Below are 22991 nucleotides of genomic sequence, written 5' to 3' on the forward strand. Positions count from 1 at the left end.
ATAAATGAGTGGGTAATTCTCTCTTATACTAGAACAGAAGAAAGATTGCTAATGAGGACTCTTTGATGGGGCTACTGGAATGTTATATCATCCCCCAGGAAAACAAAGTCAACCAAAAGAAAGATAGTGGAGAGGAATTAGTATCGATTAAAGTACATAGGAATAAAGGTACAGGCAACTCTGGCTAGGGCATGTTGTCTATTTCAGGTCAGATTCCATCATTCATTTTTTAGTCTCAAATAAAGATTTTCATGGGGAACTGAGAAGATATGAGAAGCATCAATGTCAATCACTTAGGATATGCCAGCCAATTCAGCCATGCTGATGGTAACATCTGAGGACTCTATAATCAAGGGATGAAAGAGGAAGGAAACGTCTTACAGACATCATTGGAAAGCAAAAATTGTATGTGGGCACTTTAGATTGTAAGGGCACCATCAGTGAGGCTTTGTACAGTGGGTAGCCTGTCCCTCTCCATGACACCTAAAATATTAGATATGTCCCCAAAGTGGGTTGGGTCTGGAGACAGAAAAACTTCTAGATGCCATGGATCACTGAAGAGTACAAATTTGCATATCTCAAATGACGAAAGACACTTAGATACCACAGGAACTATTCATAAGCCTTTTTTGTGATTCTCCTTTCCCTTTTCTCATTTTTCTTTCTTTACTTTTCTTTCTTCCTTCCTTCTTTTCTTCCTTCCTTCCTTCCCTTTATTTCTTAATTTCTTTCCCTTTTTCCTTCCTTATAGTTATTGGAAATGGGAATGTTTTCTTTTTCAATAATTTTTATTGGTTTGAAAGAGGGGGTGGAAGAGGGGAGAGAGGGAGAGTGAGCAAGAGAGAGAGAGAGAGAGAGAGAGAGAGAGAGAGAGAGAGAGAAAGAGAGACATTTCCATCTACTGGTTCACTCCCTGAATGTCTACAATAGCTGGAGCTGGGGCAAGGCCTAAACCAATAGCCCAGTACTCTGGATTGGTTTCTGACATGGACTGCAGGAACTCAATTACTTGCACCATCACCTGCTTCTTCCAAGGCTGTATTTTAACAGGAAATTGGGTCAAAAATAGAGCCAGGACTCAAACTTAGGGACTATGATATGAAAAGATGGAGTCCCAAGTGGTGAACTAACCCATCTTTGTGTCATACACCCATCCCTATAAGCCTCTTGATAAATGCTGAAGAGTCACCATAGCAGGAGAAAAAGGTGACGTGCAAACAGTGCATTTGTAGTTTGACTATTCTTGGACAGTATTTTTTTTTCTCTAGCCTGGGTGACAGATTTTAGCAATTTGGAGGCATTCCAATCAAAGCTACTTTAATGTCCAGGCCTGATAGTGTCTGGAAATCTAGACAAAGGCTAATTAATATTTTACTATACAACATCTTTTATTATTTCAAAAAGTTTCCAAAACACATAATTTAAAAGTACTAGACATACAGAAATTACATTCAGATTCTAAAATGTTTATTTCATATTATATTCATCTAAGATTTAACAAAATATATTCCTAAATTAGCTAAATCCAATAAATTCAGATTCTACACCTAACATTTAAAGTGGGGTTAAACATAGCAAAAGTTCAGTAATATTGTTGGCTTGGCCCATGACTCAAATGTTAATGCATAGTGAAAGATAAAATTATTTGTCTTAGAGTTTAAGTTCTAAGACTGAAATAGTGCCAACATTGTGTGTACAGCAATATACCTAATTAGCACTTAATGCCAGTTAATGATATGTGATAGTTCAACAGGTTGTAAGTTTCCTTGGAATGGAATTCAGTCATATGCCACAGGAGATGTTTCCTGATAGGACCACTCTGAACCGCTTGCAATCCTGCAACACAAACGTTCTCTGGTGATCTCTCTGCTTTGCAAATACAAGGTCCATTTCTCAAATGTTATATCCTGCCGGCACCGTGGCTCAACAGGCTAATCCTCCACCTAGCGGCGCTGGCACCTCGGGTTCTAGTCCTGGTCGGGGCACCGGATTCTGTCCTGGTTGCCCCTCTTCCAGGCCAGCTCTCTGCTATGGGCCCGGGAGTGCAGTGGAGGATGGCCCAAGTGCTTGGGCCCTGCACCCCATGGGAGACCAGGAGAAGCACCTGGCTTCTTCCTTCGGATCAGCCATTGGAGGGTGAACCAATGGCAAAGGAAGACCTTTCTCTCTTTCTCTCTCTCTCTCACTGTCCACTCTGCCTGTCTAAGAAAACAGTTATATCCTGATGTTAAAAATCAAGTTAAAATTATGTAGACCTTAGACTATGAAGTTGCTGGAAGAAAACAAAGGAAAAACACTCGAAGTATTGGTGTAGGGGAAGAATTCTGGGATAAGACCCCCAAAACACAGGCAACAAAAACGAAACTAAGCCAATCAATCAGACTGTATCAAAGTCAGAAGCTTTTGTACACCAAAGAAAATGATCAATACAGTGAAGATACACCTGTTGGAATGGGAAAAATTATTTGTCAATTACCTATCTGACAAATATTAATATCCCAAATATATCAGCAACTTAAAAATCGCAACAAAAAAAGTAGTCCAGTTAAGAAGTGGACAAAGGACCTTAATAGACAGTTCTCAAAGGGAGAAATGCAAATGGCTAAAAAATGTATAAAATATGCTCAACATCACCAACCATCAGGGAAGTAAATCAAAACCACAAAGAAGTATCTTCTCACCCAGTCAGAATGGCTAAAATCCAAAACACAGAGTAACAAACACTGGAAGGATGTGGAGAAAGGGAAACACGTATACACTATTGATGGGAATGTAAGTTAATACAGCAGATGTGGAAAACAGTGTGAAAATTTCTTAAAAAAAAAAAACCTAGAAATAGAATGGCCATACCAGCAACCCCTGGTTATATATCCTAAAGACTTGAACACAATGAATCAAAGAGATACCTACACAACCATGTTTATAGCAGCACTATTCACAATGGTAAAAAATTTGGAATGAACCAAGATGTCCATCATTTGATGAATGAATAAAGAAAATGTGGTATGTATAGATATAGATATACACATACAATGGAATATTATTCAGCTATAAAAAAGAATGACAATCTACCATTTGCAGCAAATCAGACACAACAAGAGGACATCAAATTTAGTGAAAAAGCTGGATCCCAAAAAGACAAGTACTGCATCTTCTCCCTAATATGTGGGAGCTAAAATTTAAAAAAAGAGAAATGTCTGTGTGTATCAATGTTGCTGCAAATATAGTTTTGTGAACTTTACTTTATACCTTTGTCAAACCAATGGTTAAGAATGTTATATTTCTGTAGTTTTAAAGATCTGTGATTACTTTAAAGTTTACTGTACAAGGATGAAATGGTCATTTTTCCATTCAGTTATTGTTTATAGCTGTTGTCTGAATTCCCACTAAACCAGCGTTTTTCTTTTTACTAGTTAAACTTATTTGGTGAAGTATTAAGCCTTTTTACAGTAATACAAGTTTAAAATACATTTTCTCAAAAACTGAAAAATGCGAGAAAATGGGAGAGGAAAAGAAAGTGGCAAGCAATGAGCGGGAGGGAGGAAGTGACAGAGTAAGGGAATATAATTATGTTCTCAGAATTGTATCTACAAACCACATTGAATCTCTTAAAAACTAATTAACTTTAAAAAAAATGTAACAGCAACACAACCACTGTTAATGAAAACACTTCATTTAACATTTGCAGTGCCAATTATTCTAGGCTTTTCATGTATATTATCTATATTTTCTATAACCTCTTGGCAAGGCAAGTTCTGAAGCTCCATTTAGTCCCTTGGTGGTTCTCCTTTCTAGACATCACCCCCTCCATCAGTTCTTCTCTATTCCTTCATTCCAGCAAGCTTCCTCCTTCATAATCCTCTCATATATCACTACCCTGCCATTGTGGCCATTGTAGCTATGTTCGGGTTAAGGGTGTCCCTCTCCTTGAACACATCCCAACAAGATGATGTGCCTCCTGAGCAAACCAGGTCTTGCTTTTACTTCCCCATCTGTAGCAACTTACAATAACTAACACATAGTAAATGGTCAATAGAAATTGGAAAGACAGTAAAGGGAAAATACAATTAGCCTTTTTCAAACCTTCAGCTCCCAATTCCTTTTCCCATACACACACACACACACGCACACACACACTCGCAAGTATCTAACCATCCCCCCCCCCACTGGAATTGTTTTACATTTGTTAGATGTACTACCTTTGGAAATCTTAGCTAATATTTTTTGAAACTACACTTTAGACATAAGAACAATGTTGGCTTTTGATTGCAATGTTAAACACATTCTATCTTTTGTGACTTATGTCAGAATTAGTAATATTGTTACTAGTAACAATACTGTTCTGAGTAATAAGCATTGAAAAGAATGTCTTCTTTATTATTTTAACAAAAATGAGCTTAGAATCTCATTATCAAGTATATTGTTTTTTGGAAAATACTGGTAGGCACACAGGTATGGGGGTACATCATCAGAATAAGGATGGTTTTATTTTATTGCTAGTAAGTTAACAGTACTATTCTAAAATCATTAGTGGCTACAGAGTACGGTCAAATATTCAGGTTAATTGCCTTTTCTCTACAAATGCAATGTATTACAGCAGAAATTTCTTATTAAGAACCATTTTCACATTTTCAAAGTAAACTGGTTTATGTACCATAAGTTTATCACATTACAAAATTCACTTAATTATTGTATCCAATATCTTGTCATGTAGTTCATAAGTTAGCTCATATATGCATTTTTGTGTTATTATTTTTCAGTTATGGTTTTAGGGTTATAGTTTCACTATGGAATAAGTTTGGTAACATTCTAGGTTTTCATGTTCTCTTTTTCTGGTTCTTGCATGGAGGACTGTAAAATGTTGTGATTCATTCTTATTTTTATAGGAGAGCTTGGGCAAATTAAATTTATTCTGTCATCCTTATTGTATTCTTGTGATTTTTCCCTCCTTTCCCTGTTTTCATCATTTGTTTTTATAAATAAATCATACACTTCATCTAGATTTTAAAACAACAAACAATACTCAATGAAAGAGGCAACTGACAGAATGGGAGAAAACACTTGCAAACTACACAACTGATAAAGTATTAATAACCAAAATCTTTAAGGAGTTCAAGAAGCGGAACAACAAAATGAACAATCCGGTTAAGAAATGGGCAAAGGACATGAACAGGCACTTTTATTTCTTTTTTTTTTAAATTTTAAATTGTTTCATTCAGGCATTTTTCAAAGGACAAAACACAAACGGCCAACAGACACAAGAAAAAATGCTCAGGACTGCTAGCCATCAGGAAAATGCAAATGAAAACCACAATGAAGTATTACCTCACTCCAGCTATCATCCAAATATCAAAAAATAACAAATACTAGAGAAGACAGTGATAAAAAAGGTATCCTAATACACTATTGGTAGAAATGTAAACTGGTACAACCATTATGGAAGATCGTATGGAGATTCCTCAGAATCCTGAAAATAGATCCACCATATGATACAGCTATCCCACTCCTGGGAATATGCCCAAAGGAAATGAGATCACAATATGATAGTTATCTGTAATACCATGTTTATAGCAGATCAATTCACAATAGCTAAGCTATGGAATCAACCCACAAGTCCATCATCTGATGAATGGAAAATACTATTCAGTCATAAAAAGAATGAGATCCTGTCTTTTGCAACAAAATAGATGCAACTGGAGATCATTATGTCTGGTGAAATAAGCCAGATCCCAAAAGACAAATTTTATATTTTTTCTCTGATATGTGGTAGCTAATATATAGAATATAAAAAAACTAAAACTGAATATATGAGTGAAAATTACATCTTGTGATTTGATTATCATTTATAGCCCTTGTCTATATTCCTGCAGAACAGTGGTTTCTCTGATTATTACTTTGGAACACTATAGGTAGTTGAGCATTAAGCTTGTGATTATAAAGTAAATTGAAAGAATGTTATTACAAAAATTAAAAGAAAATAAAGGGAGGTCAGTGCTGTGGCGTAGCAGATAAAGCTGCCTGCAGTGCTGGTATCCCATATGGGCACCAGTTCGAGTCCTGGCTGATCCATTTCCTATCCAACTCTCTGCTGTGGCATGGGAAAGCAGTAGAAGATGGTCCAAGTTCTTGGGTCCCTGGTCCCACATTGGAAGACCTGGAGGAAGCTCCTGGCTCCTGGCTTCGAATTGCCACAGCTCCAGCCATTGCAGCCATTTAGGTAGTGAACCAGCAGATGGAAGACCTCTTTCTCTCTCTGCCTTTCCTTCTCTCTGTGTATAACTGTGACTTTCAAATAAATAAATAAATCTTTGAAAGAAAAAAGGGAAGGAAGCAGGAAGGAGACGGGTAGGTAGATTGGAAAGTATCATTATATTAGAATTGTATCTATGAAATACATGAACTCTGTTCTCTTTATGTAATAAAAATAAAAACAAATTGATATACAAAATAACAATATTTAATCCACTACTATATATAATGTTAAGGTATTATCTTTGCCTATTTAATAAGTTCTGTTTTATAATTTATTATTATTGGTCATTTTAAGTGATTATTTGTATTTTAATTCTTAAGCAGAAGCAAATTAAAGAAGGTAATGTGATTTTTATTTCTTTTAAAATAATTATTTATTTGAAAAACAGAGTCACAGAAGGGGAGAGACAGAAAAAGATCTTTTACCTGCTGGTCCATTTATCAAATGATCACAATGTCTGGGGCTAGGCCAGGCCAAAGCCTTGAGCCTGAAAGTTTATCAGGGTTCCTCACATAGTTGGCAGGGGCCAAGCACTTGGGCACCTTCTGCTGCCTTCCCAGGCACACTATCAGCAGGGAGCTGGATCAATAGTGGAGCAAATGGGACTTGATCCAGCACTGATACAGGATACTGGCATCACAGGTTACAGCTTAACCTCTTGTGCCACAACCCTGGTCTACAAAATGTGATTTTAAAAATATTTTCAGGAGTATACATATAATTCTGCAGCATTTTTGTCATTGATTTATTGTTTTACTTCATTCCAGACAGTAAAAGTAACATGGATGACTTTTCCAGTACAATAGAGTGTTAAGAACATTAATTTTTAGGACTAGACTGTCTGGGTCAGAATCCCAGCTTCACCACTAATGAGTTGTCTGAACACATACAAATTACTTAACAAATAAGACATCAGATTTCTCCACTGCAGAATGAAGATAATAGCACCTTCTTCACAAGTTTATCAGGAAGATGAAATGAATTACTATGTTTGAGTATTTAGGACAATGCCTGACACAGGAAACATGTAACAAATATTTATTATTGGTGTTATTATCTTCCCAGGTAAATTACTACATTTCTTTTGTGGTTCATTATAGCACAAAGATTTTAGAAATGATGTGATGACATCTGTCTCTCATGACCCGTATGCTATCCACCAGCAAAACCTATGGGAACCACCTCCAAAATATATTCAGAACATAGAAAAATGGGGATAATGTGAACTCCCCTCTGTATAATCATACCCAATAATTTTCTAACAATGTTAATGTTAGATGGGAGGATATTCATGGGAGAGGTATTTCTAGAATGCAAAAAAATTCTCTGATGCCCTTTAAGAAACAGCTATTTGCTTATGCTGCCTACAAACCAACTTGAGGGGTAACTTTAGATGTTAGATATGAACAATGACTTTAGTCTGTAGATGAATCTCATCTGCAGAGACACTGTACTCTCTAGCGCACCACAGATCCCAATCTCCTAACCGGGATAGAAGAGCAGTCATTGATGCTTCAACATAATCATTACTGTAAAAAGTTCTGTATTTGAATTATGCTTTTATGACTCATAATAACACTGAAATGAAAGCTGTATCCATTTTATAATTGAAAATCTGAAATTCAGAGAGGTTAAATAGCTAACCCAAAATGATGCAACCAGGAAGTGGTGAAAACAGGTTGGGGACTAGATATATCTGACATCAAAGCCTTGGCTGTTTATAACTGTCAAATGACCTTTGGTCACTATACTGCAAGAATTCACATGAGATATATGTAGCAGGAAAATGTATATGTGAATTTTTAAATTGGATAGAAGGAACCTATTGCTGCTCCATAAATTAATTAACCTCTTTAAACCTTGGATTTAAGATTCTATAAATGGGATAGTAAGTACTTCATGGGCTGCTGTAATAAGTCAATTAAATAATCTGAGCCACATGTTGATTCTTATCAGTACATTGAAATTAGCATCAATAAATGACATTTATAGTGATGAAGATGATAAGAGGTGACTGACCAGGCAGACTTCCACTGATAGCATTGATTAAATATAATGCCCATGATGGGAAAATGATTTTCTTTCCTGCTCTGAACTGACCCAATCATTTTTCACCACTGGAATAAATCATGTCTTCCATTTATGGCTCCTAATTCCTGGATCCCAGCATGCATTATTTCTTTAAAGTGCTACCACCAAAGATCCTTTAATGTGCTCATACTTAAGCCTTTGTTTGTCCCTCAGCATAACTTCCTAAACTTTGGGTACCAGACTGGCACAGAACTGATTCTCTTTATGGAATCTGCACCAAAGACAGTCTGTGGCAACCCTGGTACTAAGCCAAGTCAACTGTTTCTGAAGGCATGAAATCTACTCCTTATATACAACCCTATATACTCTGAGTCATCTTCCTCCAAGAAGCTTCTCTCCCTGGAGATAGAGGGAACGTACTGCCTCACATACAGTAGGTACTAAGTTTAGGTACAATAAGGCAAAAGCATTGAGGCTGGAATGCTCTCAGCCTTTCTTCTGTTGGCTAAAAAGGATGTTGACTGGTCAGTACCATGGCTCAATAGGCTAATCCTTCACCTGCAGCGCCGGCATACCAGGTTCTAGTCCTGGTTGGGGTGCCGGATTCTGTCCTGGTTGCCCCTCTTCCAGGCCAGCTCTCTGCTGTGGCCCAAGAGTGCAGTGGAGGATGGCCCAAGTGCTTGGGCCCTGCACCCCATGGGAGACCAGGAGAAGCACCTGGCTCCTGGCTTTGGATCAGCGGGGTGCGCCGGCCGCAGTGCACCGGTCGCGGAGGCAATTAGAGGGTGAACCAATGGCAAAGGAAGACCTTTCTCTCTGTCTCTCTCTCTCACTGTCCACTCTGCCTGTCAAAAATAAATAAATAAATAAAATAAACAAATAAAAAGGATGCTGACTCCGCCAGTTAAATTTTGGTTTCAGTGCCATCTCCATTGGAAGAAGTGAATTTTGCCTTTGTTGGACTGGTGTTTTGGAAAGTGCATTTGCTACACAGCTGGAAAAAATGGTAAGGGATAGAAGAACATGAGCAAAATAGGAAAAATGACCTGAGGATATTGAAGGGAGGCACTTTATGCCTTCCATGTGCGTAGTACATGAGAATTCAAAAAAAAAAAGGAAAAAGAGATACCTGTGGGAAGTTGTGCTTAGGGGGCAGTGAAATATACCACTCAAATCACAGTGTTCTTTATGGAAAAGAAATAAAAGAAGAATTTTTTAAATTTGGCTTAGAACCATAATTTTATTGAGATATCACGCATGTGAGCTGTGGCTGGAATACATATTTTATAATTTAGAAACCTTATGCTTCACACCATCTACACACACACACACAGCGAGATTATTTTCCCTAGCAAAATAGTGTATAATTTCATCACATAGAGTCAGTGCTTTATTTTAACTGACAAACTAAAGGCTTTGCCTACAAGGCCAGTAGTAAGACAAATGGAAAAAATAAACTTATTTCATTTGCTAAGTGAAGATAATTTCTGAGAACAAAATCTGACAGGAGTTGGTTTAAAATGTAATTAGTTATGAACATTTTTGAAATTAAATTGTTGTATTTTTAATATTAACCTATATAGCTATTATATAATATAATATTATGTTGAAATAACTGTTGCATGAATGATTTGAAGTACTACATCTGAAAACAAAATTCTTGCTTGTTTACAAGCACATTTATGTTAAATGTGATATTTTGTATTTTCAAAATGTCAGGCTGGTGATTTGGAGTTAAAAGAGAAGATATTGGCCAGTGCCACGGCTCAATAGGCTAATCGTGCACCTGCGGCACCGGCACAGTGGATTCTAGTCCCAGTCTAGCTCTCTGCTGTGGCCCAGGAAAGCAGTGGAGGATGGCCCAAGTCCTTGGGCCCTGCACCCACATGGGAGACCAGGAGAAGCACCTGGCTCCTGCCATCGGATCAGCACGGTGCGCCAGTCGCAGTGTGCTGGCCACGGCAGCCATTGGAGGGTGAACCAACGGCAAAGGAAGTCCTTTCTCTCTCTATCTCTCTCTCACTGTCCACTCTGCCTGTCAAAAAAAGAAAAAAGAAAAAAAAAGAGTAGACATAATTCCATCCACTAAGCAAAAGTATAATCATGCTACTGTTGTATTAAATTCAATTTCAACTCTTTTTCTTCTTTCACTCCTTCCACATTCCCTCCCTTCCTCATTTCCTTTCTTCCTATTTTAGATCACTCAGGCTGCTATAAGAAAATACCTTAGAATGAGTAACTTACAAACAGAAACTTGTCCCCCCCCCCCAAAAGAAACCATTTTTTTTGTTGCTTTTTTTTTTTTTTTTTGCTTTTTACAGAGTGGACAGTGAGAGAGAGACAGAGAGAAAGGTCTTTCCTTTCCTTTGGTTCACCCTCCAATGGCTGCCGCAGTAGTGCGCTGCGGCCGGCGCACCGCGCTGATCCGAAGGCAGGAGCCAGGTGCTAATCCTGGTCTCCCATGGGGTGCAAGGCCCAAGCACTTGGGCCGTCCTCCACTGCACTCCCTGGCCACAGCAGAGAGCTGGCCTGGAAGAGGGGCAACCGGGACAGGATCGGTGCCCCGACCGGGACTAGAACCCGGTGTGCCGGCGCCGCAAGGCGGAGGATTAGCCTAGTGAGCCACAGCGCCGGCCAGAAACCATTTTTTTTAATGAGTACAAATTTCCTAAGTACAACTTTAGGAATAAGTCTAAGAACAAGGCACCAACAGAGAGCACACTCCCAGGTTCAGAGATGGTGCCTTCTGGCTGTCCTCACAACATGAAAGGAGCAAGCAGGGTCCATGGGGGTCTCTTTCACTGGGGCACTAGTGCCATACTTGAGGGCCTCTTGGAGGTCTCACCTATGAAAAATCTTGCATTGGAAATGATGTTTCCATATAGAAATTATGGAGGAACACAAAAACTCAGACCATAGCAATTCCATTTTTCCTTCCTTTCCTTCCCTCGACCTTCTGCGTTCCATCCCTCCTCCTTTTTTAAAGACACCATTTGAGATGCCCTCTTCCCGTACCAGAGTGCCTGGTTCAAGGTCCAGCTCTACTTCTAATTCCAGCTTCTGTTAACACACACCTTGGGAGGCAACAGATACTGGCTCAAGTACTTGGGTCTCAGTTACCCAGATGAGAAACACAGATTGGGTTCCAGGCTGCTAGCTTCCATCTGGTCCATCCCCAGCTACTGGAGGCATCTGGGTAGTGAGCCAGCAAATGGGAGTTCCATCTCACATTTTCTTTCACTCTCTTTCAAATAAAATGAAAATAAATAAATAAAAATTCAAGAAGAAAAAACTAAATGAGATATAGAGAATACATACATCAGTGTGTACCATGTGCACAGTTAGAAACAGTACAACCAATTAGAAACAAGAGGCATCATCTCAAATTAAGCTTGCTTGGTTTTCATATTCATAAAAATTATACATTCAAAATGATTTTTGAAAACAAATTTCTCACCTCAGTTTCTGTCAGTGCTTCAAGAGTTCTTCTTCCCTTTTTCTTCAAATTTTTCTTTGTTTTTTCCACCTTTCTTCTAACATATGCTTTCCTCTCAAGTATATCATTAAGTGTCTAAAAGACAATCAGATAATCAGTTGTGCACATTTACAATACTATTATACTGGTTTAGACCAAAAGTATCTAAGGAACTACTTTTTTTTTTTTTTTTGACAGGCAGAGTTAGACAGTGAGAGAGACAGAGAGAAAGGTCTTCCCTCCATTGGTTCACCCCCCAAAATGGCTGCTACGGCCAGCGTGCTGCGCCGATCCAAAGCCTGGAGCCAAGTGCTTCCTCCTGTTCTCCCATGCAGGTGCAGGGACCCAAGCACTTGAGCCATCCTCACTGCCTTCCCGTAAGTGACTACTTTTAAAATAAGAATTTTCTTTTCTTTTCTTTCTCTCTCTCTCTCTCTCTCTCTCTCTCTCTCTCTCTCTCTCTCTCTTTTTTTGGCAGGCAGAGTGGACAGTGAGAGAGAGAGAGAGACAGAAAGGAAGGTCTTCCTTTACCATTGGTTCACCCTCCAAAGGCCGCCAAGGCGAGCGCTGTGGCTGGCGCACCGCACTGATCAGAAGCCAGGAGCCAGGTGCTTCTCCTGGTCTCCCATGCGGGTGCAGGGCCCAAGCACTTGGGCCATCCTCCACTGCATTCCCTGGCCACAGCAGAGAGCTGGCCTGGAAGAGGGGCAACCAGGACAGAATCCGGCACCCTGACCGGGACTAGAACCTGTGGTGCCAGCGCTGCAGGTGGAGGATTAGTCTAGTGAGCCACAGCACCAGCCAAAATACAGCATTTTCAGAAAAACATACCATGAGATCTAAAATCAAAATATTCTATTTGTATTATGTGAGAAAATCAAAATGCATTCAACTTTAGTTTAGTAGAAAAAATTGATAACATTAAATTTTCATTATATCATTCTAAATATTTTCATGTCCAAATAAAGAATTGTTAGTAATAAGCATGCTAAAACTTATATTTCCTGATGCTTATGTTAAATATCTAATTTATTAACTATTAAAATATAATAAAACTGAAAATGATTACTGAATCACAAAAAGATACAAAATCATGGCTATCATAAAATAAGGGAAAACAAAAGTCATTAGTCTTTTCTGGAATGTATTATCATACTAAGACAATTACACCGAAGCTTTGATGCAATTAATAAATTCCCTTTGATAATGTAATAGGGGGCCATTATTAAAACCATTTATCCCACTAGGTGTTGGCATCAGTTATATATATTCATTACATGAGCATGAAGACAGCATTTCAGACCCTAAATGAGGTAGTACTCACAATCTGTTTTCATGTTTTATGACCTTGCAACCATTGTTCAACCTATGTGAAGTCAAGTTATCTCAAGTTTATGATACAAGGCAAATCCTTCCTGCCTAATTCATGGGGGAGGCTTTAAAAAACAAAATAAGTATTTACAATGAGAATATTTTGCATATTTTAATTTCATAGTCAAAGGCACTTTGAAAATTATTAATGACCAAGATATCAATATCAACTTACATAGTAATTTTCAAAGAAAAATTGTCTTGTTGTGAAAATGGCCCAAATAAATATAATGCATGTGCTCCCTGCAGGGAAGGACAGGAATGTACAACTCTTACCACACCCTCAGGTTCTCCAAAAGACTAATGACAGGATGTTTACATATTTTTCTACTAAATTTTTCTTTGGGAAGGACTAGTCATATCAGTTACTGCCATAAACTTGTAGTTCTGAAAATATTTTTTACCCTAGCTGTCTTAAAATAACATGCATCTAAATTTTACCATGAAAATGTCAAGGTGCCTTATAAAAGAGTTCAAGAAAACACAAACTGTTAAGAAGTATTGAAGATTTTCAGTTAAACTGACCATAGGGACAAACCGTACCACTCACCCATTTGAAAGCTGCTTTTCCCAAGTGCACTCTTAAGACAGAGCATTGGGTCCTAGATATTAAGTGTGGCTATACAGTTTCACTAAAGATCAGTGGTGTGGTCCTGAAACACTCATAGTTTACTTGGTTTGTCTGTGCTTTTCCTATGTAAAATGGTAATTATCCAAAGAATAATATAAACTCACATACACGATTTACCAGCCTTAATATTCCTGCAAATTCTCATAAATGCTCACATTAGATTGATCTTTGTGGAGATTTCTGATTCTTACAATATCCTCTTCCAGTTTCAACAGAGGTGCCTCCATGCCTGCCATGGTTAGGTTATATATTGCTTTCCTTTGCTGAAGATCTTGCCTCTCAAATATCTGAGATTCTTGAATGGAAAACAGTCGTCTCTGCCACCAAAAGATTTTTAAGTAATTCATTGTTATTAATTACCAAAGCATTTATTAACATTGGTTAATAGCATAACATTTTGTTATTAAAAAATAAAATACGTGCCACCATAGAAAGCAGTGAGTTCAAATACTGCATATTTAAAGAGCAATGGTTCTCAGTATAAGAAATGAGAGAAAAAATTAATAGGCAACAAAAATCAAACATGCTCAAGTAAGTGTAGATGGACGATAAGTCAGAGAACATACTCCTAACAACATATAATGGAATATATGCAATTCCTACAACCTAAGGCAAAATACAACCAATGAGTAGTAAGTTGATAATAAAATATTAGACAGAAAGGATTGAGGAGACTGTGAAGTTGTTATACAAAGATATACAGACATATAGTAGAAAAATCAAAAAATTTGTGTTTGTTTCAAAGAGAACCAAAGTTCAAGATAACCTGAAATAACTCTTATGGATTGCTTTGCATCTTGATTTCATTTTTCTTGTAAAAATAATTTCAAATATGTGTGTCTTTCCTAAAGAGGAAACATTCCAGAAACATGTCACAAATTATACAAACAAAAAACCAAATGGAGTTCTAAAGAATATGCAAATAGTGAATAAATATTTAAAAATTCAAGTTGATTTTGCTAGTTATATGCTTTAGATTAAAAAAATCTCTATATAGAAACATCACAGCATATTTCTCTTTCAGGGTTAAATAAAGAAATTCAAGGGAAAGACACTTAATGTAAAGAAAACATAACATCATCACAAAAAAGCAAACCAAAGAGTTCAACACTTAGGAATAAGATCCCACTGCCCTTTTGCTAGACTGGTGGAAATTCCCATTAAGCCACACAATGAGATATGTGTATAGGAGGTCAGTTTCTTTATGCATGAGCAGACGCAGCTAGTTGTACACAGAGGGCAACTGTCATCAGCTAAGGAGAGAAAACTGCTGGCTTGCAAACCAAGTAGTGACAAGATACCTCATTATAGGCAAATTTAAAATGCTAAGCAAAATACAAATTAAAGGAAGAATAAAATATTAAAACCAAATTAGTATTACCTGAATTATCATTCCAGCAGACACCTGAGCTCGAATGAGCCTTTTCAAGAATTCTTCTCTACCCTGTATGTTATCAAATTTTTAAAAATGAGAGTTTTATTCACAGAAAAATCAATAAATACCTTTTTAAGGTTTCTAACACAAGACACATTTTACTTATGTTGCAATAAAGAGTAAAATATTCAGTATAGTTTGTGTTTTATGGAGTTTGAGAACACACACATACACACACACACAAAACTGGAATTAGTTGAGGCAAAGTAATAGCTATACAACATCAGGACACAGACTACAAAATTGAGTTCCATTTAATAGATACCTTAGTTCAGAACTTAGAAAAGCAATGAAATCCTAAAGTGAAAGCTAGACAGTCATCAGTTCCTCTTTTATTTAAAAAAAATAAATAAATACTGTCATGGGGAAGGCACTGCAGTGAAGTGGGTAAAGCTGCTGGCTGCAGTGATGGTATCCCATATAGGCACTGGTTTCAGTCATGGCAGCTCCACTTCTGATCCAGCTCTCTGCTAATGTGCCTGGAAAAGCAGTGAAAAACGGCCCAAGTGCTTGGGCCCCTGCACCCATGTGAGAGACCCAGAAGAAGCTCCTGGGACCTGGCTTCAGCATGGTGCAGCCTCGGCTATTGTGGCCATTTGGGGAGTGAACCAGCAGATTGAAGACCTCCCTCTCCCCTCTCCCCTCTCCCCTCCCCCCCTCTCCCCTTCCCTCTCACTCTCCCTCTCTCTGCTACTGCCTCTCTGTAACTGTGCCTTTTGAATAAATAAATATTTAAAAATATACTATAGGGCCGCTTTAATATTTAATATTACTTTCTAAAATCAGCACATTCAACTTCAAAAATAAGCTAGATGCAATTCAAGTGTGAAGTCTGAAAAATATTATCAGCATCTCCGTTTGGTTAGAAATTTCATTGTTTTTTTGTTTTTTCTTTCTCTTTTCAATCATTCCTTGAAAGTTACCGTTTAACAAAATCATTGGGGAAAAGTCTTTGAAACCTGGATAAATTATCTAAAATTATTTAGAGTCTTATAAATTATCACACAAAATAAGAATCGGAAGAGTTTATAAAATTCCTTCTGTTTTAAAATTCCACATTGGAGTTCCTTGAGAGAAGAGGTAGCTTAGATTTTAAGCAGTCCTCCAGATGCCAGAGATTTATAGCTTTGTATAGAGCAACAGTGCAAGGTCAGAAGTGTTTCTAGTCTCCTCCACCTCCTTACTGACATTGCTCAGGGTCTATAGAGACAGTATAAAGAAACCACCTTGTTTGTCTCTCTTTCAACTCAACCTCTGCTCCATGTAACAACCCATGAAAATCATGCTCTCCTAAAATAAAAGAATAATTCCAAAGGAGGAAACAGATGATAAGTGATAAAGCATTATGTTTAATATGTCATTCTTACTAGGTATATGCCTAACAACTAACCAATTTATACAATTCTACATTTTGATTTTTCAACAGAAATTATCAGCCTCCATAACAACTTTGGGGCAGTTTTATCAATGTGTTCAATATTTAACAGAAAAGGACCAAAATTTATAATGTGTTTATAGTCTGGAGAAAACTACGTGATTTCCAAAAATAGAATGCTACTTTGGACCTTTGTCTAAGACTAATTAAAAGTGTGTGTGTGTGTGTGTGTGGTGTGTGTGTGTGTTGGCAAGATTAATTGGTGAACAAGTCAAAGCTGAAGAGGTAAACAACTGTCAGATTATGCAGACTCTTTAAGACACATTAAGAAAATTAATGAACAATGTTAAGCAAAGTGTGTACTTTAGAAAGATCACTCTGGCTGCAAGATGGATTGACTAGTTTGTGTTTCCTTAAAATTCATTCATTCATTGAAGTTTTTTCCTTAATCATCAACTAGTAAGAGAGCAGCCCACTGTTTAAATGAATGTAAGGCTCTTAACTTAGATAAATGAATATTGTACAAAAAGAATTTATGGATATAAAGTTACAAAAACTCTGTAGGTCGGAACTATATGAGAAGAAAGTTTAAAATAAACAGGATCTCTGAAACTACAAGTGTAAAACAATTGCACTTCTTTCAAAAAGAAGTGGAATAATCTATATTTTAAAACCCATGTAACTCTACAAAATCAACTCAACCTGATACCAATGGACAAATCTGCACTCCCTATGGAGAAATATTTGAAGCTTCTTTAAAAAATCATTTCTATTTATTTATTTAATTTATTTCAAAATGCAGACAGAGCAACTTCCATCTATTGGTTCATTTGTCAATACCTGGGGTGGGCTGAAGCTAGGAACTCAAGTAGGTCTACCAGGGTGTGGCATGGTTCTAACCACTTGAACCATCACCTGTTGGCCTCTAGGGTATACATTACTAGAAAGCTGGAATCAGGAATAGAGCCAGGACTTGAACAAAGCACTCCAATATATACATAGATAGATACAGATATATATATATATATATATATATATAGATAGATAGATAGATAGATATAGATATAGATATAGATATAGATATAGATATATAGATATACACACACACAAACACACAAACACATCCCACATGGTGTCTTAAGAGATACACCAAATGCCCACTGTAGTTTGAAATTTCTGTCTAGCACCTCAGATGTTTTCCAAGCCCTGTCTCCTGCAATACCTCAAAATCCCTGTAAGATTCAGGCACCAAAGTCAAATGCAGGGTCACAAGAACAGGAGGTACCTAGTGCTGTCTAGGCTGCCACTTTCACATTTGGACCACATACAAGGTCGTGAGGATGTTTTCAGCTGGATGCTCTGAGTTGAGGCCTTCTCTGATGCTATACTCTTAACTGAAAATATGATTGGCCCACCAGGGCCCTGGCAGAACACCCAGGAGATGGGAAGTTTTCAAGAGAACCAGCAACTTTCTAAAACCCTCACAGCACCCTGGAGTATACTAAAGACTGATGGAGGTGAGCTCTGATGGTCAGAGGTCTCAGGCCCCAGGGTGTAACACCTGAGTGAGGGCACTTAGCTTCGCATCCCATTGTCGTTGGCGGTGTCCCTGTGCAGCTTACTCTGGAGTTGGTTGGGCCAACTATTGTGGCTGGGAGGGGAACCAGGCAGCACTGGGCAGAGAGATAGGCTGAGCTGATATGGGACCAACAACCTTGGTCAACTCCACTGGGAGCCACAAGGTTGAAAACAGGCCTTCAGATCTGCTCCAAGCTGGACTAGGATGGCAAGGCATCCTTCCCATACCCACCAGTCTTTGCATATGAGCTGCCCCTGGAAGGAGAATGACCTTAAGCAAGGTGTCTTAAGTGACTGCTAAAAGGGGACTGAGCAGGTAAATCCACCCAACAATTTAAGTACCGTGAGTTCACTCCATGATAAAACTACAAAGTGTAGTCCTACTAACACTGATGGATTAAATAAATTCCATGCCCACTGTGCAGCATCATCTAGTTCCACCTTCACAATGTCCCCTTTGTCCTTCAGGAAAATGGAAACGACAGATGACAAAAATTAACCGAACACACAAAACTGCTATGTGATGGAACCAGGACTTTATCTTATTGATTTAGCATCTCAGTGACACCTAAGATACTTAGGACCTTTCAAAATTATGGGGATATTTAGGGTAGAGCCTCATGATATTCATGAGCCCCTCTCCTTGCTATGAGGCTTTCCAGGCAACTGGTACACCACCTTCAGTTCTGTGATTCAGATACCTGTACCAGACATGGGCCTGGAGCTGACACTTGGGATGAAAGAGGTGCCAACCTACTAGAACTGAGAGAGTTGGCTCTCTTAAAACCTGCTGGGAAAGTGAGCAGCTCTGGGGAGATGCTACCTTTTAATTATGCAACATGAATTATGTAGCAGCTGAAAACAGAACCAGGATTAAATGAGTACCAATTACCAGGAGGTAGCATTAACATAAGAACTACAATATAGTCTGCTTAGTAAAATGCTGATGGAACCATCACTGAAAATTTCTAGAGAGAGGTGCTGGAGAATGACAAAGAGCCACAGTGGTTGGAAAAATGATTCCTGGTTTAATAATGTACAAGTACCAGCCCAGGCACTTTCCAGAACGCTTTGCAAATACTGGTGTATACATGCAGCCCTATCTTTAGAGGACTCCATGTCAATGGAAGCCCTGTGCACACTGATTGTGAATACTGACAATAAGAACAAGCTTTGATAAGCATGCATTTTAGCTTACATGGTGCTGTGCAAAAGGCAGGCTGCCTGCCTCTCTCTCTCTCTCTGTGTGTGTGTGTATTTGTGTGTTACTGGTGTAAGTTCATCATCACACCCACTTAGTGAAATAACTACCATCAACCACTTTCAAAGTGAAGAAATCCGAGGCCATGGAGCTCAGGGACGTTGTCACCTGGCTAAGTTTTCCGGCAATTATTGGCACCCAGGACTGCATGACAGCATAACATCGACACATTCTACAGCACATTAAAGAAAGCTATCTGCTGGGTCTCCTCTGCTTCCAGTACTGGGTCTTTCATATAATATTTGCTGAGTGAATAATTTATGAAACAAAAGGATTTAGTATTAACAAACTAGAGGGTTTCTGTTTTTTTGAGAGTTTGTTTGTTTTATAGTTTCTAGATTGGAGAATTAAATTGCCCATGTGTGGGGCTCTTTCAAACTCAAAAATAATTTTTTAAAAATCTCTTTTAATGAGGGATCTTCAAAAAGTCCATGGGAATGCATATTATGAAAAGAATGTGCAGGGATTTCATTTTTGCAATCAAAATAAATTCATATCTAAAAAATTTTTACTTTGAGAGGCAGACATGAAAGACAGGGAGAGAGAAAGAAATCGTCCATTTACTGCTTCACTCTCCAAATAACTGCAGCAGCCAGGGCTGGGCAGGCTGAATCCAGAGCCCAAAAACCCATCCTAATCTCCTAATCTCCTAATCAACCTAATCTCTAACTGGCAGGGAGCCAGTTACTCAAGCTAACATCTGCGCCTCCCAGGGTATATCTTAGCAGGAATCTGCATGGGAAGCAGAGTGTCTGGGACTCCAGCCAGGCACTCCAATATGGAAGGCAGCCATCCCAAGTGGTGACTTAACTACTGTACCAAATGCTCATCCTATAAATTTACCTTTTAATTTCATTTTGCCATATTTCCAGTATTCCTCCCCAAAGTACTTAATAAAGGTATTTAGCACATTAAAATGCTCTGATCACACTGATTCTCATTCCTAAACAGTATCTTGAGGATGATTGTTAAAACAAGTCCTATGGGATGCTTTTCCTGAGATGTGGGCTAGTCAGAAAGGTGGCAGGAAAAGCACTGAGCTGATTCTGATTTAGGATTCTATGCACCATCTGTTCATGGAGCATATGAGCTTGAACAAGTACTCAAGGAAAGGATGGATATTTGGTACAGCAGTTAAGATGCCAGTTAAGATGCTCAAATACCATATTGGAGTGCCTGGGTTCTATTTCTGGCTTGGGTTCTGACTCCAAGTTTCTGTTAACACAGAGTCTGGGAGGCTCAAGCAGTTGAATCCCTGATACCAGTGTGTGAAACCTGGAATACACTGCTACCTCTCAGTTTCACCGTGGCCCTGGCCCCAGTCATCATGGGCATTTTGGGAGTGAACAAGCAGACTGGAAATCTATCTGAATCTTTCCCTCTCTCTCTGCCTCTATAATAATAATAATAATAATAATAATAATAATAATAATGTCTGCCTTGTCATGGCTATGTCATTTAAAAAAAAAGATGAACTGAAGGAAAACTATTTTTTCCAGGAAAATGGCCTGTGGTCCAGTTTGTGCCAGGCCTTTGAGTTTTTCAAATTGCCAATCCAGTGTAAAGGCATGAAAGCTGAGCAAAATTGCCATTTACAACTGTCCCAATGATGGAGCCAACTAACAATCACTGATAGATTGTAAGTTCATGGAGTCAAAACTTACTGGAAAAAACAAGATAGTTGCATATTTTAACAAATCATTCATCTGATTACATATTAATTATTATGAGGAAACAGATTAACTTGTTGGTCATAGGTTGTTACTCTAACTTGATGATTAAAAATTAATGTTTATTGCAGGTCTATTCACAATAGCTAGGACCTGGAATCAACCTAAATGCCCATCAACAGTAGATTGGATAAAGAAGTTATGGGACATGTGCTCTATAGAATACTATACAGCAGTCAAAAACAATGAAATCAGGTCATTTGCAACAAAATGGAGGAATCTGGAACACATCATGCTGAGTGAAATAAGCCAATCCCTAGGGAAAAATATCATATGTTGTCCCTGATCGGTGACAACTAACTGAGCACAAAAAAGGAAACCTGTGGAAGTAAAGTGGACACTATGAGAAACAGTGACTTGATCAGGCCTTGTCCTGAATGTTGATGAACAATTTAATACTTTATCCCTTTTAGTATATTTTTTGTTCTACTTAATACTATTGGTTGAACTCTGTAATTAACACACAATTATTCTTAGGTGTTTAAATTTAACTGAAAAGTGATCTCTGTTAAATATATGAGTGAGAATAAGAGAGGGAGGAGATGTACAATTTGGGACATGCTCAATTGGACTTGCCCCAAATGGTAGAGTTAGAAACGTGCCAGGGAATTCCAACTCAATCCCATCAAGGTGGCATGTACCAATGCCATCTCACTAGTCCAAGTGATAAATTTCAGTTCACAATTGATCATAATGATAGGATTAAGAGTCAAAGGGATCACATGAACAAGACTAGTGTCTGCTAATACTAACTGATACAATTAAAAGGGAGAGAACGATCCAACATGGGAAGTGGGATACACAGCAGACTCATAGAATGGCAGTTGTCCTAAACAGCACTCTGGCCTCAGAATCAGCCCTTAAGTCATTCGGATCTGGCTGAAGAGCCTATGAGAGTATTTTAGGCATGGAAAGCCAAGACACTCTGGCAAAAAAACAAAAAACAAAAACAAAAAAAAGGACATAAATGAAAGATCTCTGCAAGTGAGATCCCAGTGGAAAGAACAGGCCATCAAAGAAGGAGGTACCTTTCTCTGAAGGGAGGAGAGAACTTCCACTTTGACTATGACCTTGTCTAAATAAGATCAGAGTTGGCGAAATCAAAAGGCTTCCATAGCCTTGGCAACTCATGACAAGAACCTAGTGTGAGACCGGTGCCACAGCTCACTATGCTAATCCTCCGCCTGCAGCGCCAGCACACCAGGTTCTAGTCCTGGTCAGGGTGCTGATTCTGTCCCTGTTGCCCCTCTTCCAGGCCAGCTCTCTGCTGTGGCCCAGGAGTGCAGTGGAGGATGGCCCAAGTCCTTGGGCCCTGCACCCACATGGGAGACCAGGAGAAGCACCTGGCTGCTGGCTTCGGATCAGTGTGGTGTGCTGGCTGCAGCACACAGTGCTGGCCGCAGTGGCCACTGCGGGGTGAACCAACAGAAAAGGAAGACCTTTCTCTCTGTCTCTCTCGCTCTCACTGTCTAACTCTGCCTGTCAAAAAATAAATAAATAAATAAGAGTCTTGTGTGATTACTGATGCCATAAACAAGAGTGTCAATTTGCTAAGTCAACAACAGGAGTCACTGTGCACTTACTCCCCATGTAGGATCTCTGTCCTTAATATGTTGTACAATGTGAATTAATGCTATAACTAGTACTCAAACAGTACTTTACACTTTGTGTTTCTGTGTGGGTGCAAACTGTTGAAATCTTTACTTAATATATACTAAATTAATCTTCTGTATATAAAGATAATTGAAAATAAATCTTGATGTGAATGGAATGGGAGAGGGAGCGGGAGATGGGAGGGTTACAGGTGGGAGGGAAGTTACAGGGGGGAAAAGCCACTGTAATCCATAAGCT

The 22991-nt window shown here is 38.5% G+C and overlaps 1 protein-coding gene across 1 annotated transcript in view; it reads right to left on the bottom strand.

The window, feature by feature from the left end:
• CCDC178 (coiled-coil domain containing 178) overlaps window positions 1–22991 on the bottom strand; it is a 440915-nt gene that overhangs the window by 294171 nt on the left and 123753 nt on the right. The window contains exons 12-14 of the mRNA XM_062200025.1: window positions 15143–15205; window positions 13917–14078; window positions 11742–11855 (exon numbers count right to left, since the gene is read on the bottom strand). Coding sequence (XP_062056009.1) covers window positions 11742–11855; window positions 13917–14078; window positions 15143–15205 — 339 coding nt within the window. The remainder of the gene's footprint in view (window positions 1–11741; window positions 11856–13916; window positions 14079–15142; window positions 15206–22991) is intronic.

The sequence above is a fragment of the Lepus europaeus genome, chromosome 9 (assembly GCF_033115175.1).
Source record: "Lepus europaeus isolate LE1 chromosome 9, mLepTim1.pri, whole genome shotgun sequence".
Taxonomy (NCBI): Eukaryota; Metazoa; Chordata; class Mammalia; order Lagomorpha; family Leporidae; genus Lepus; species Lepus europaeus.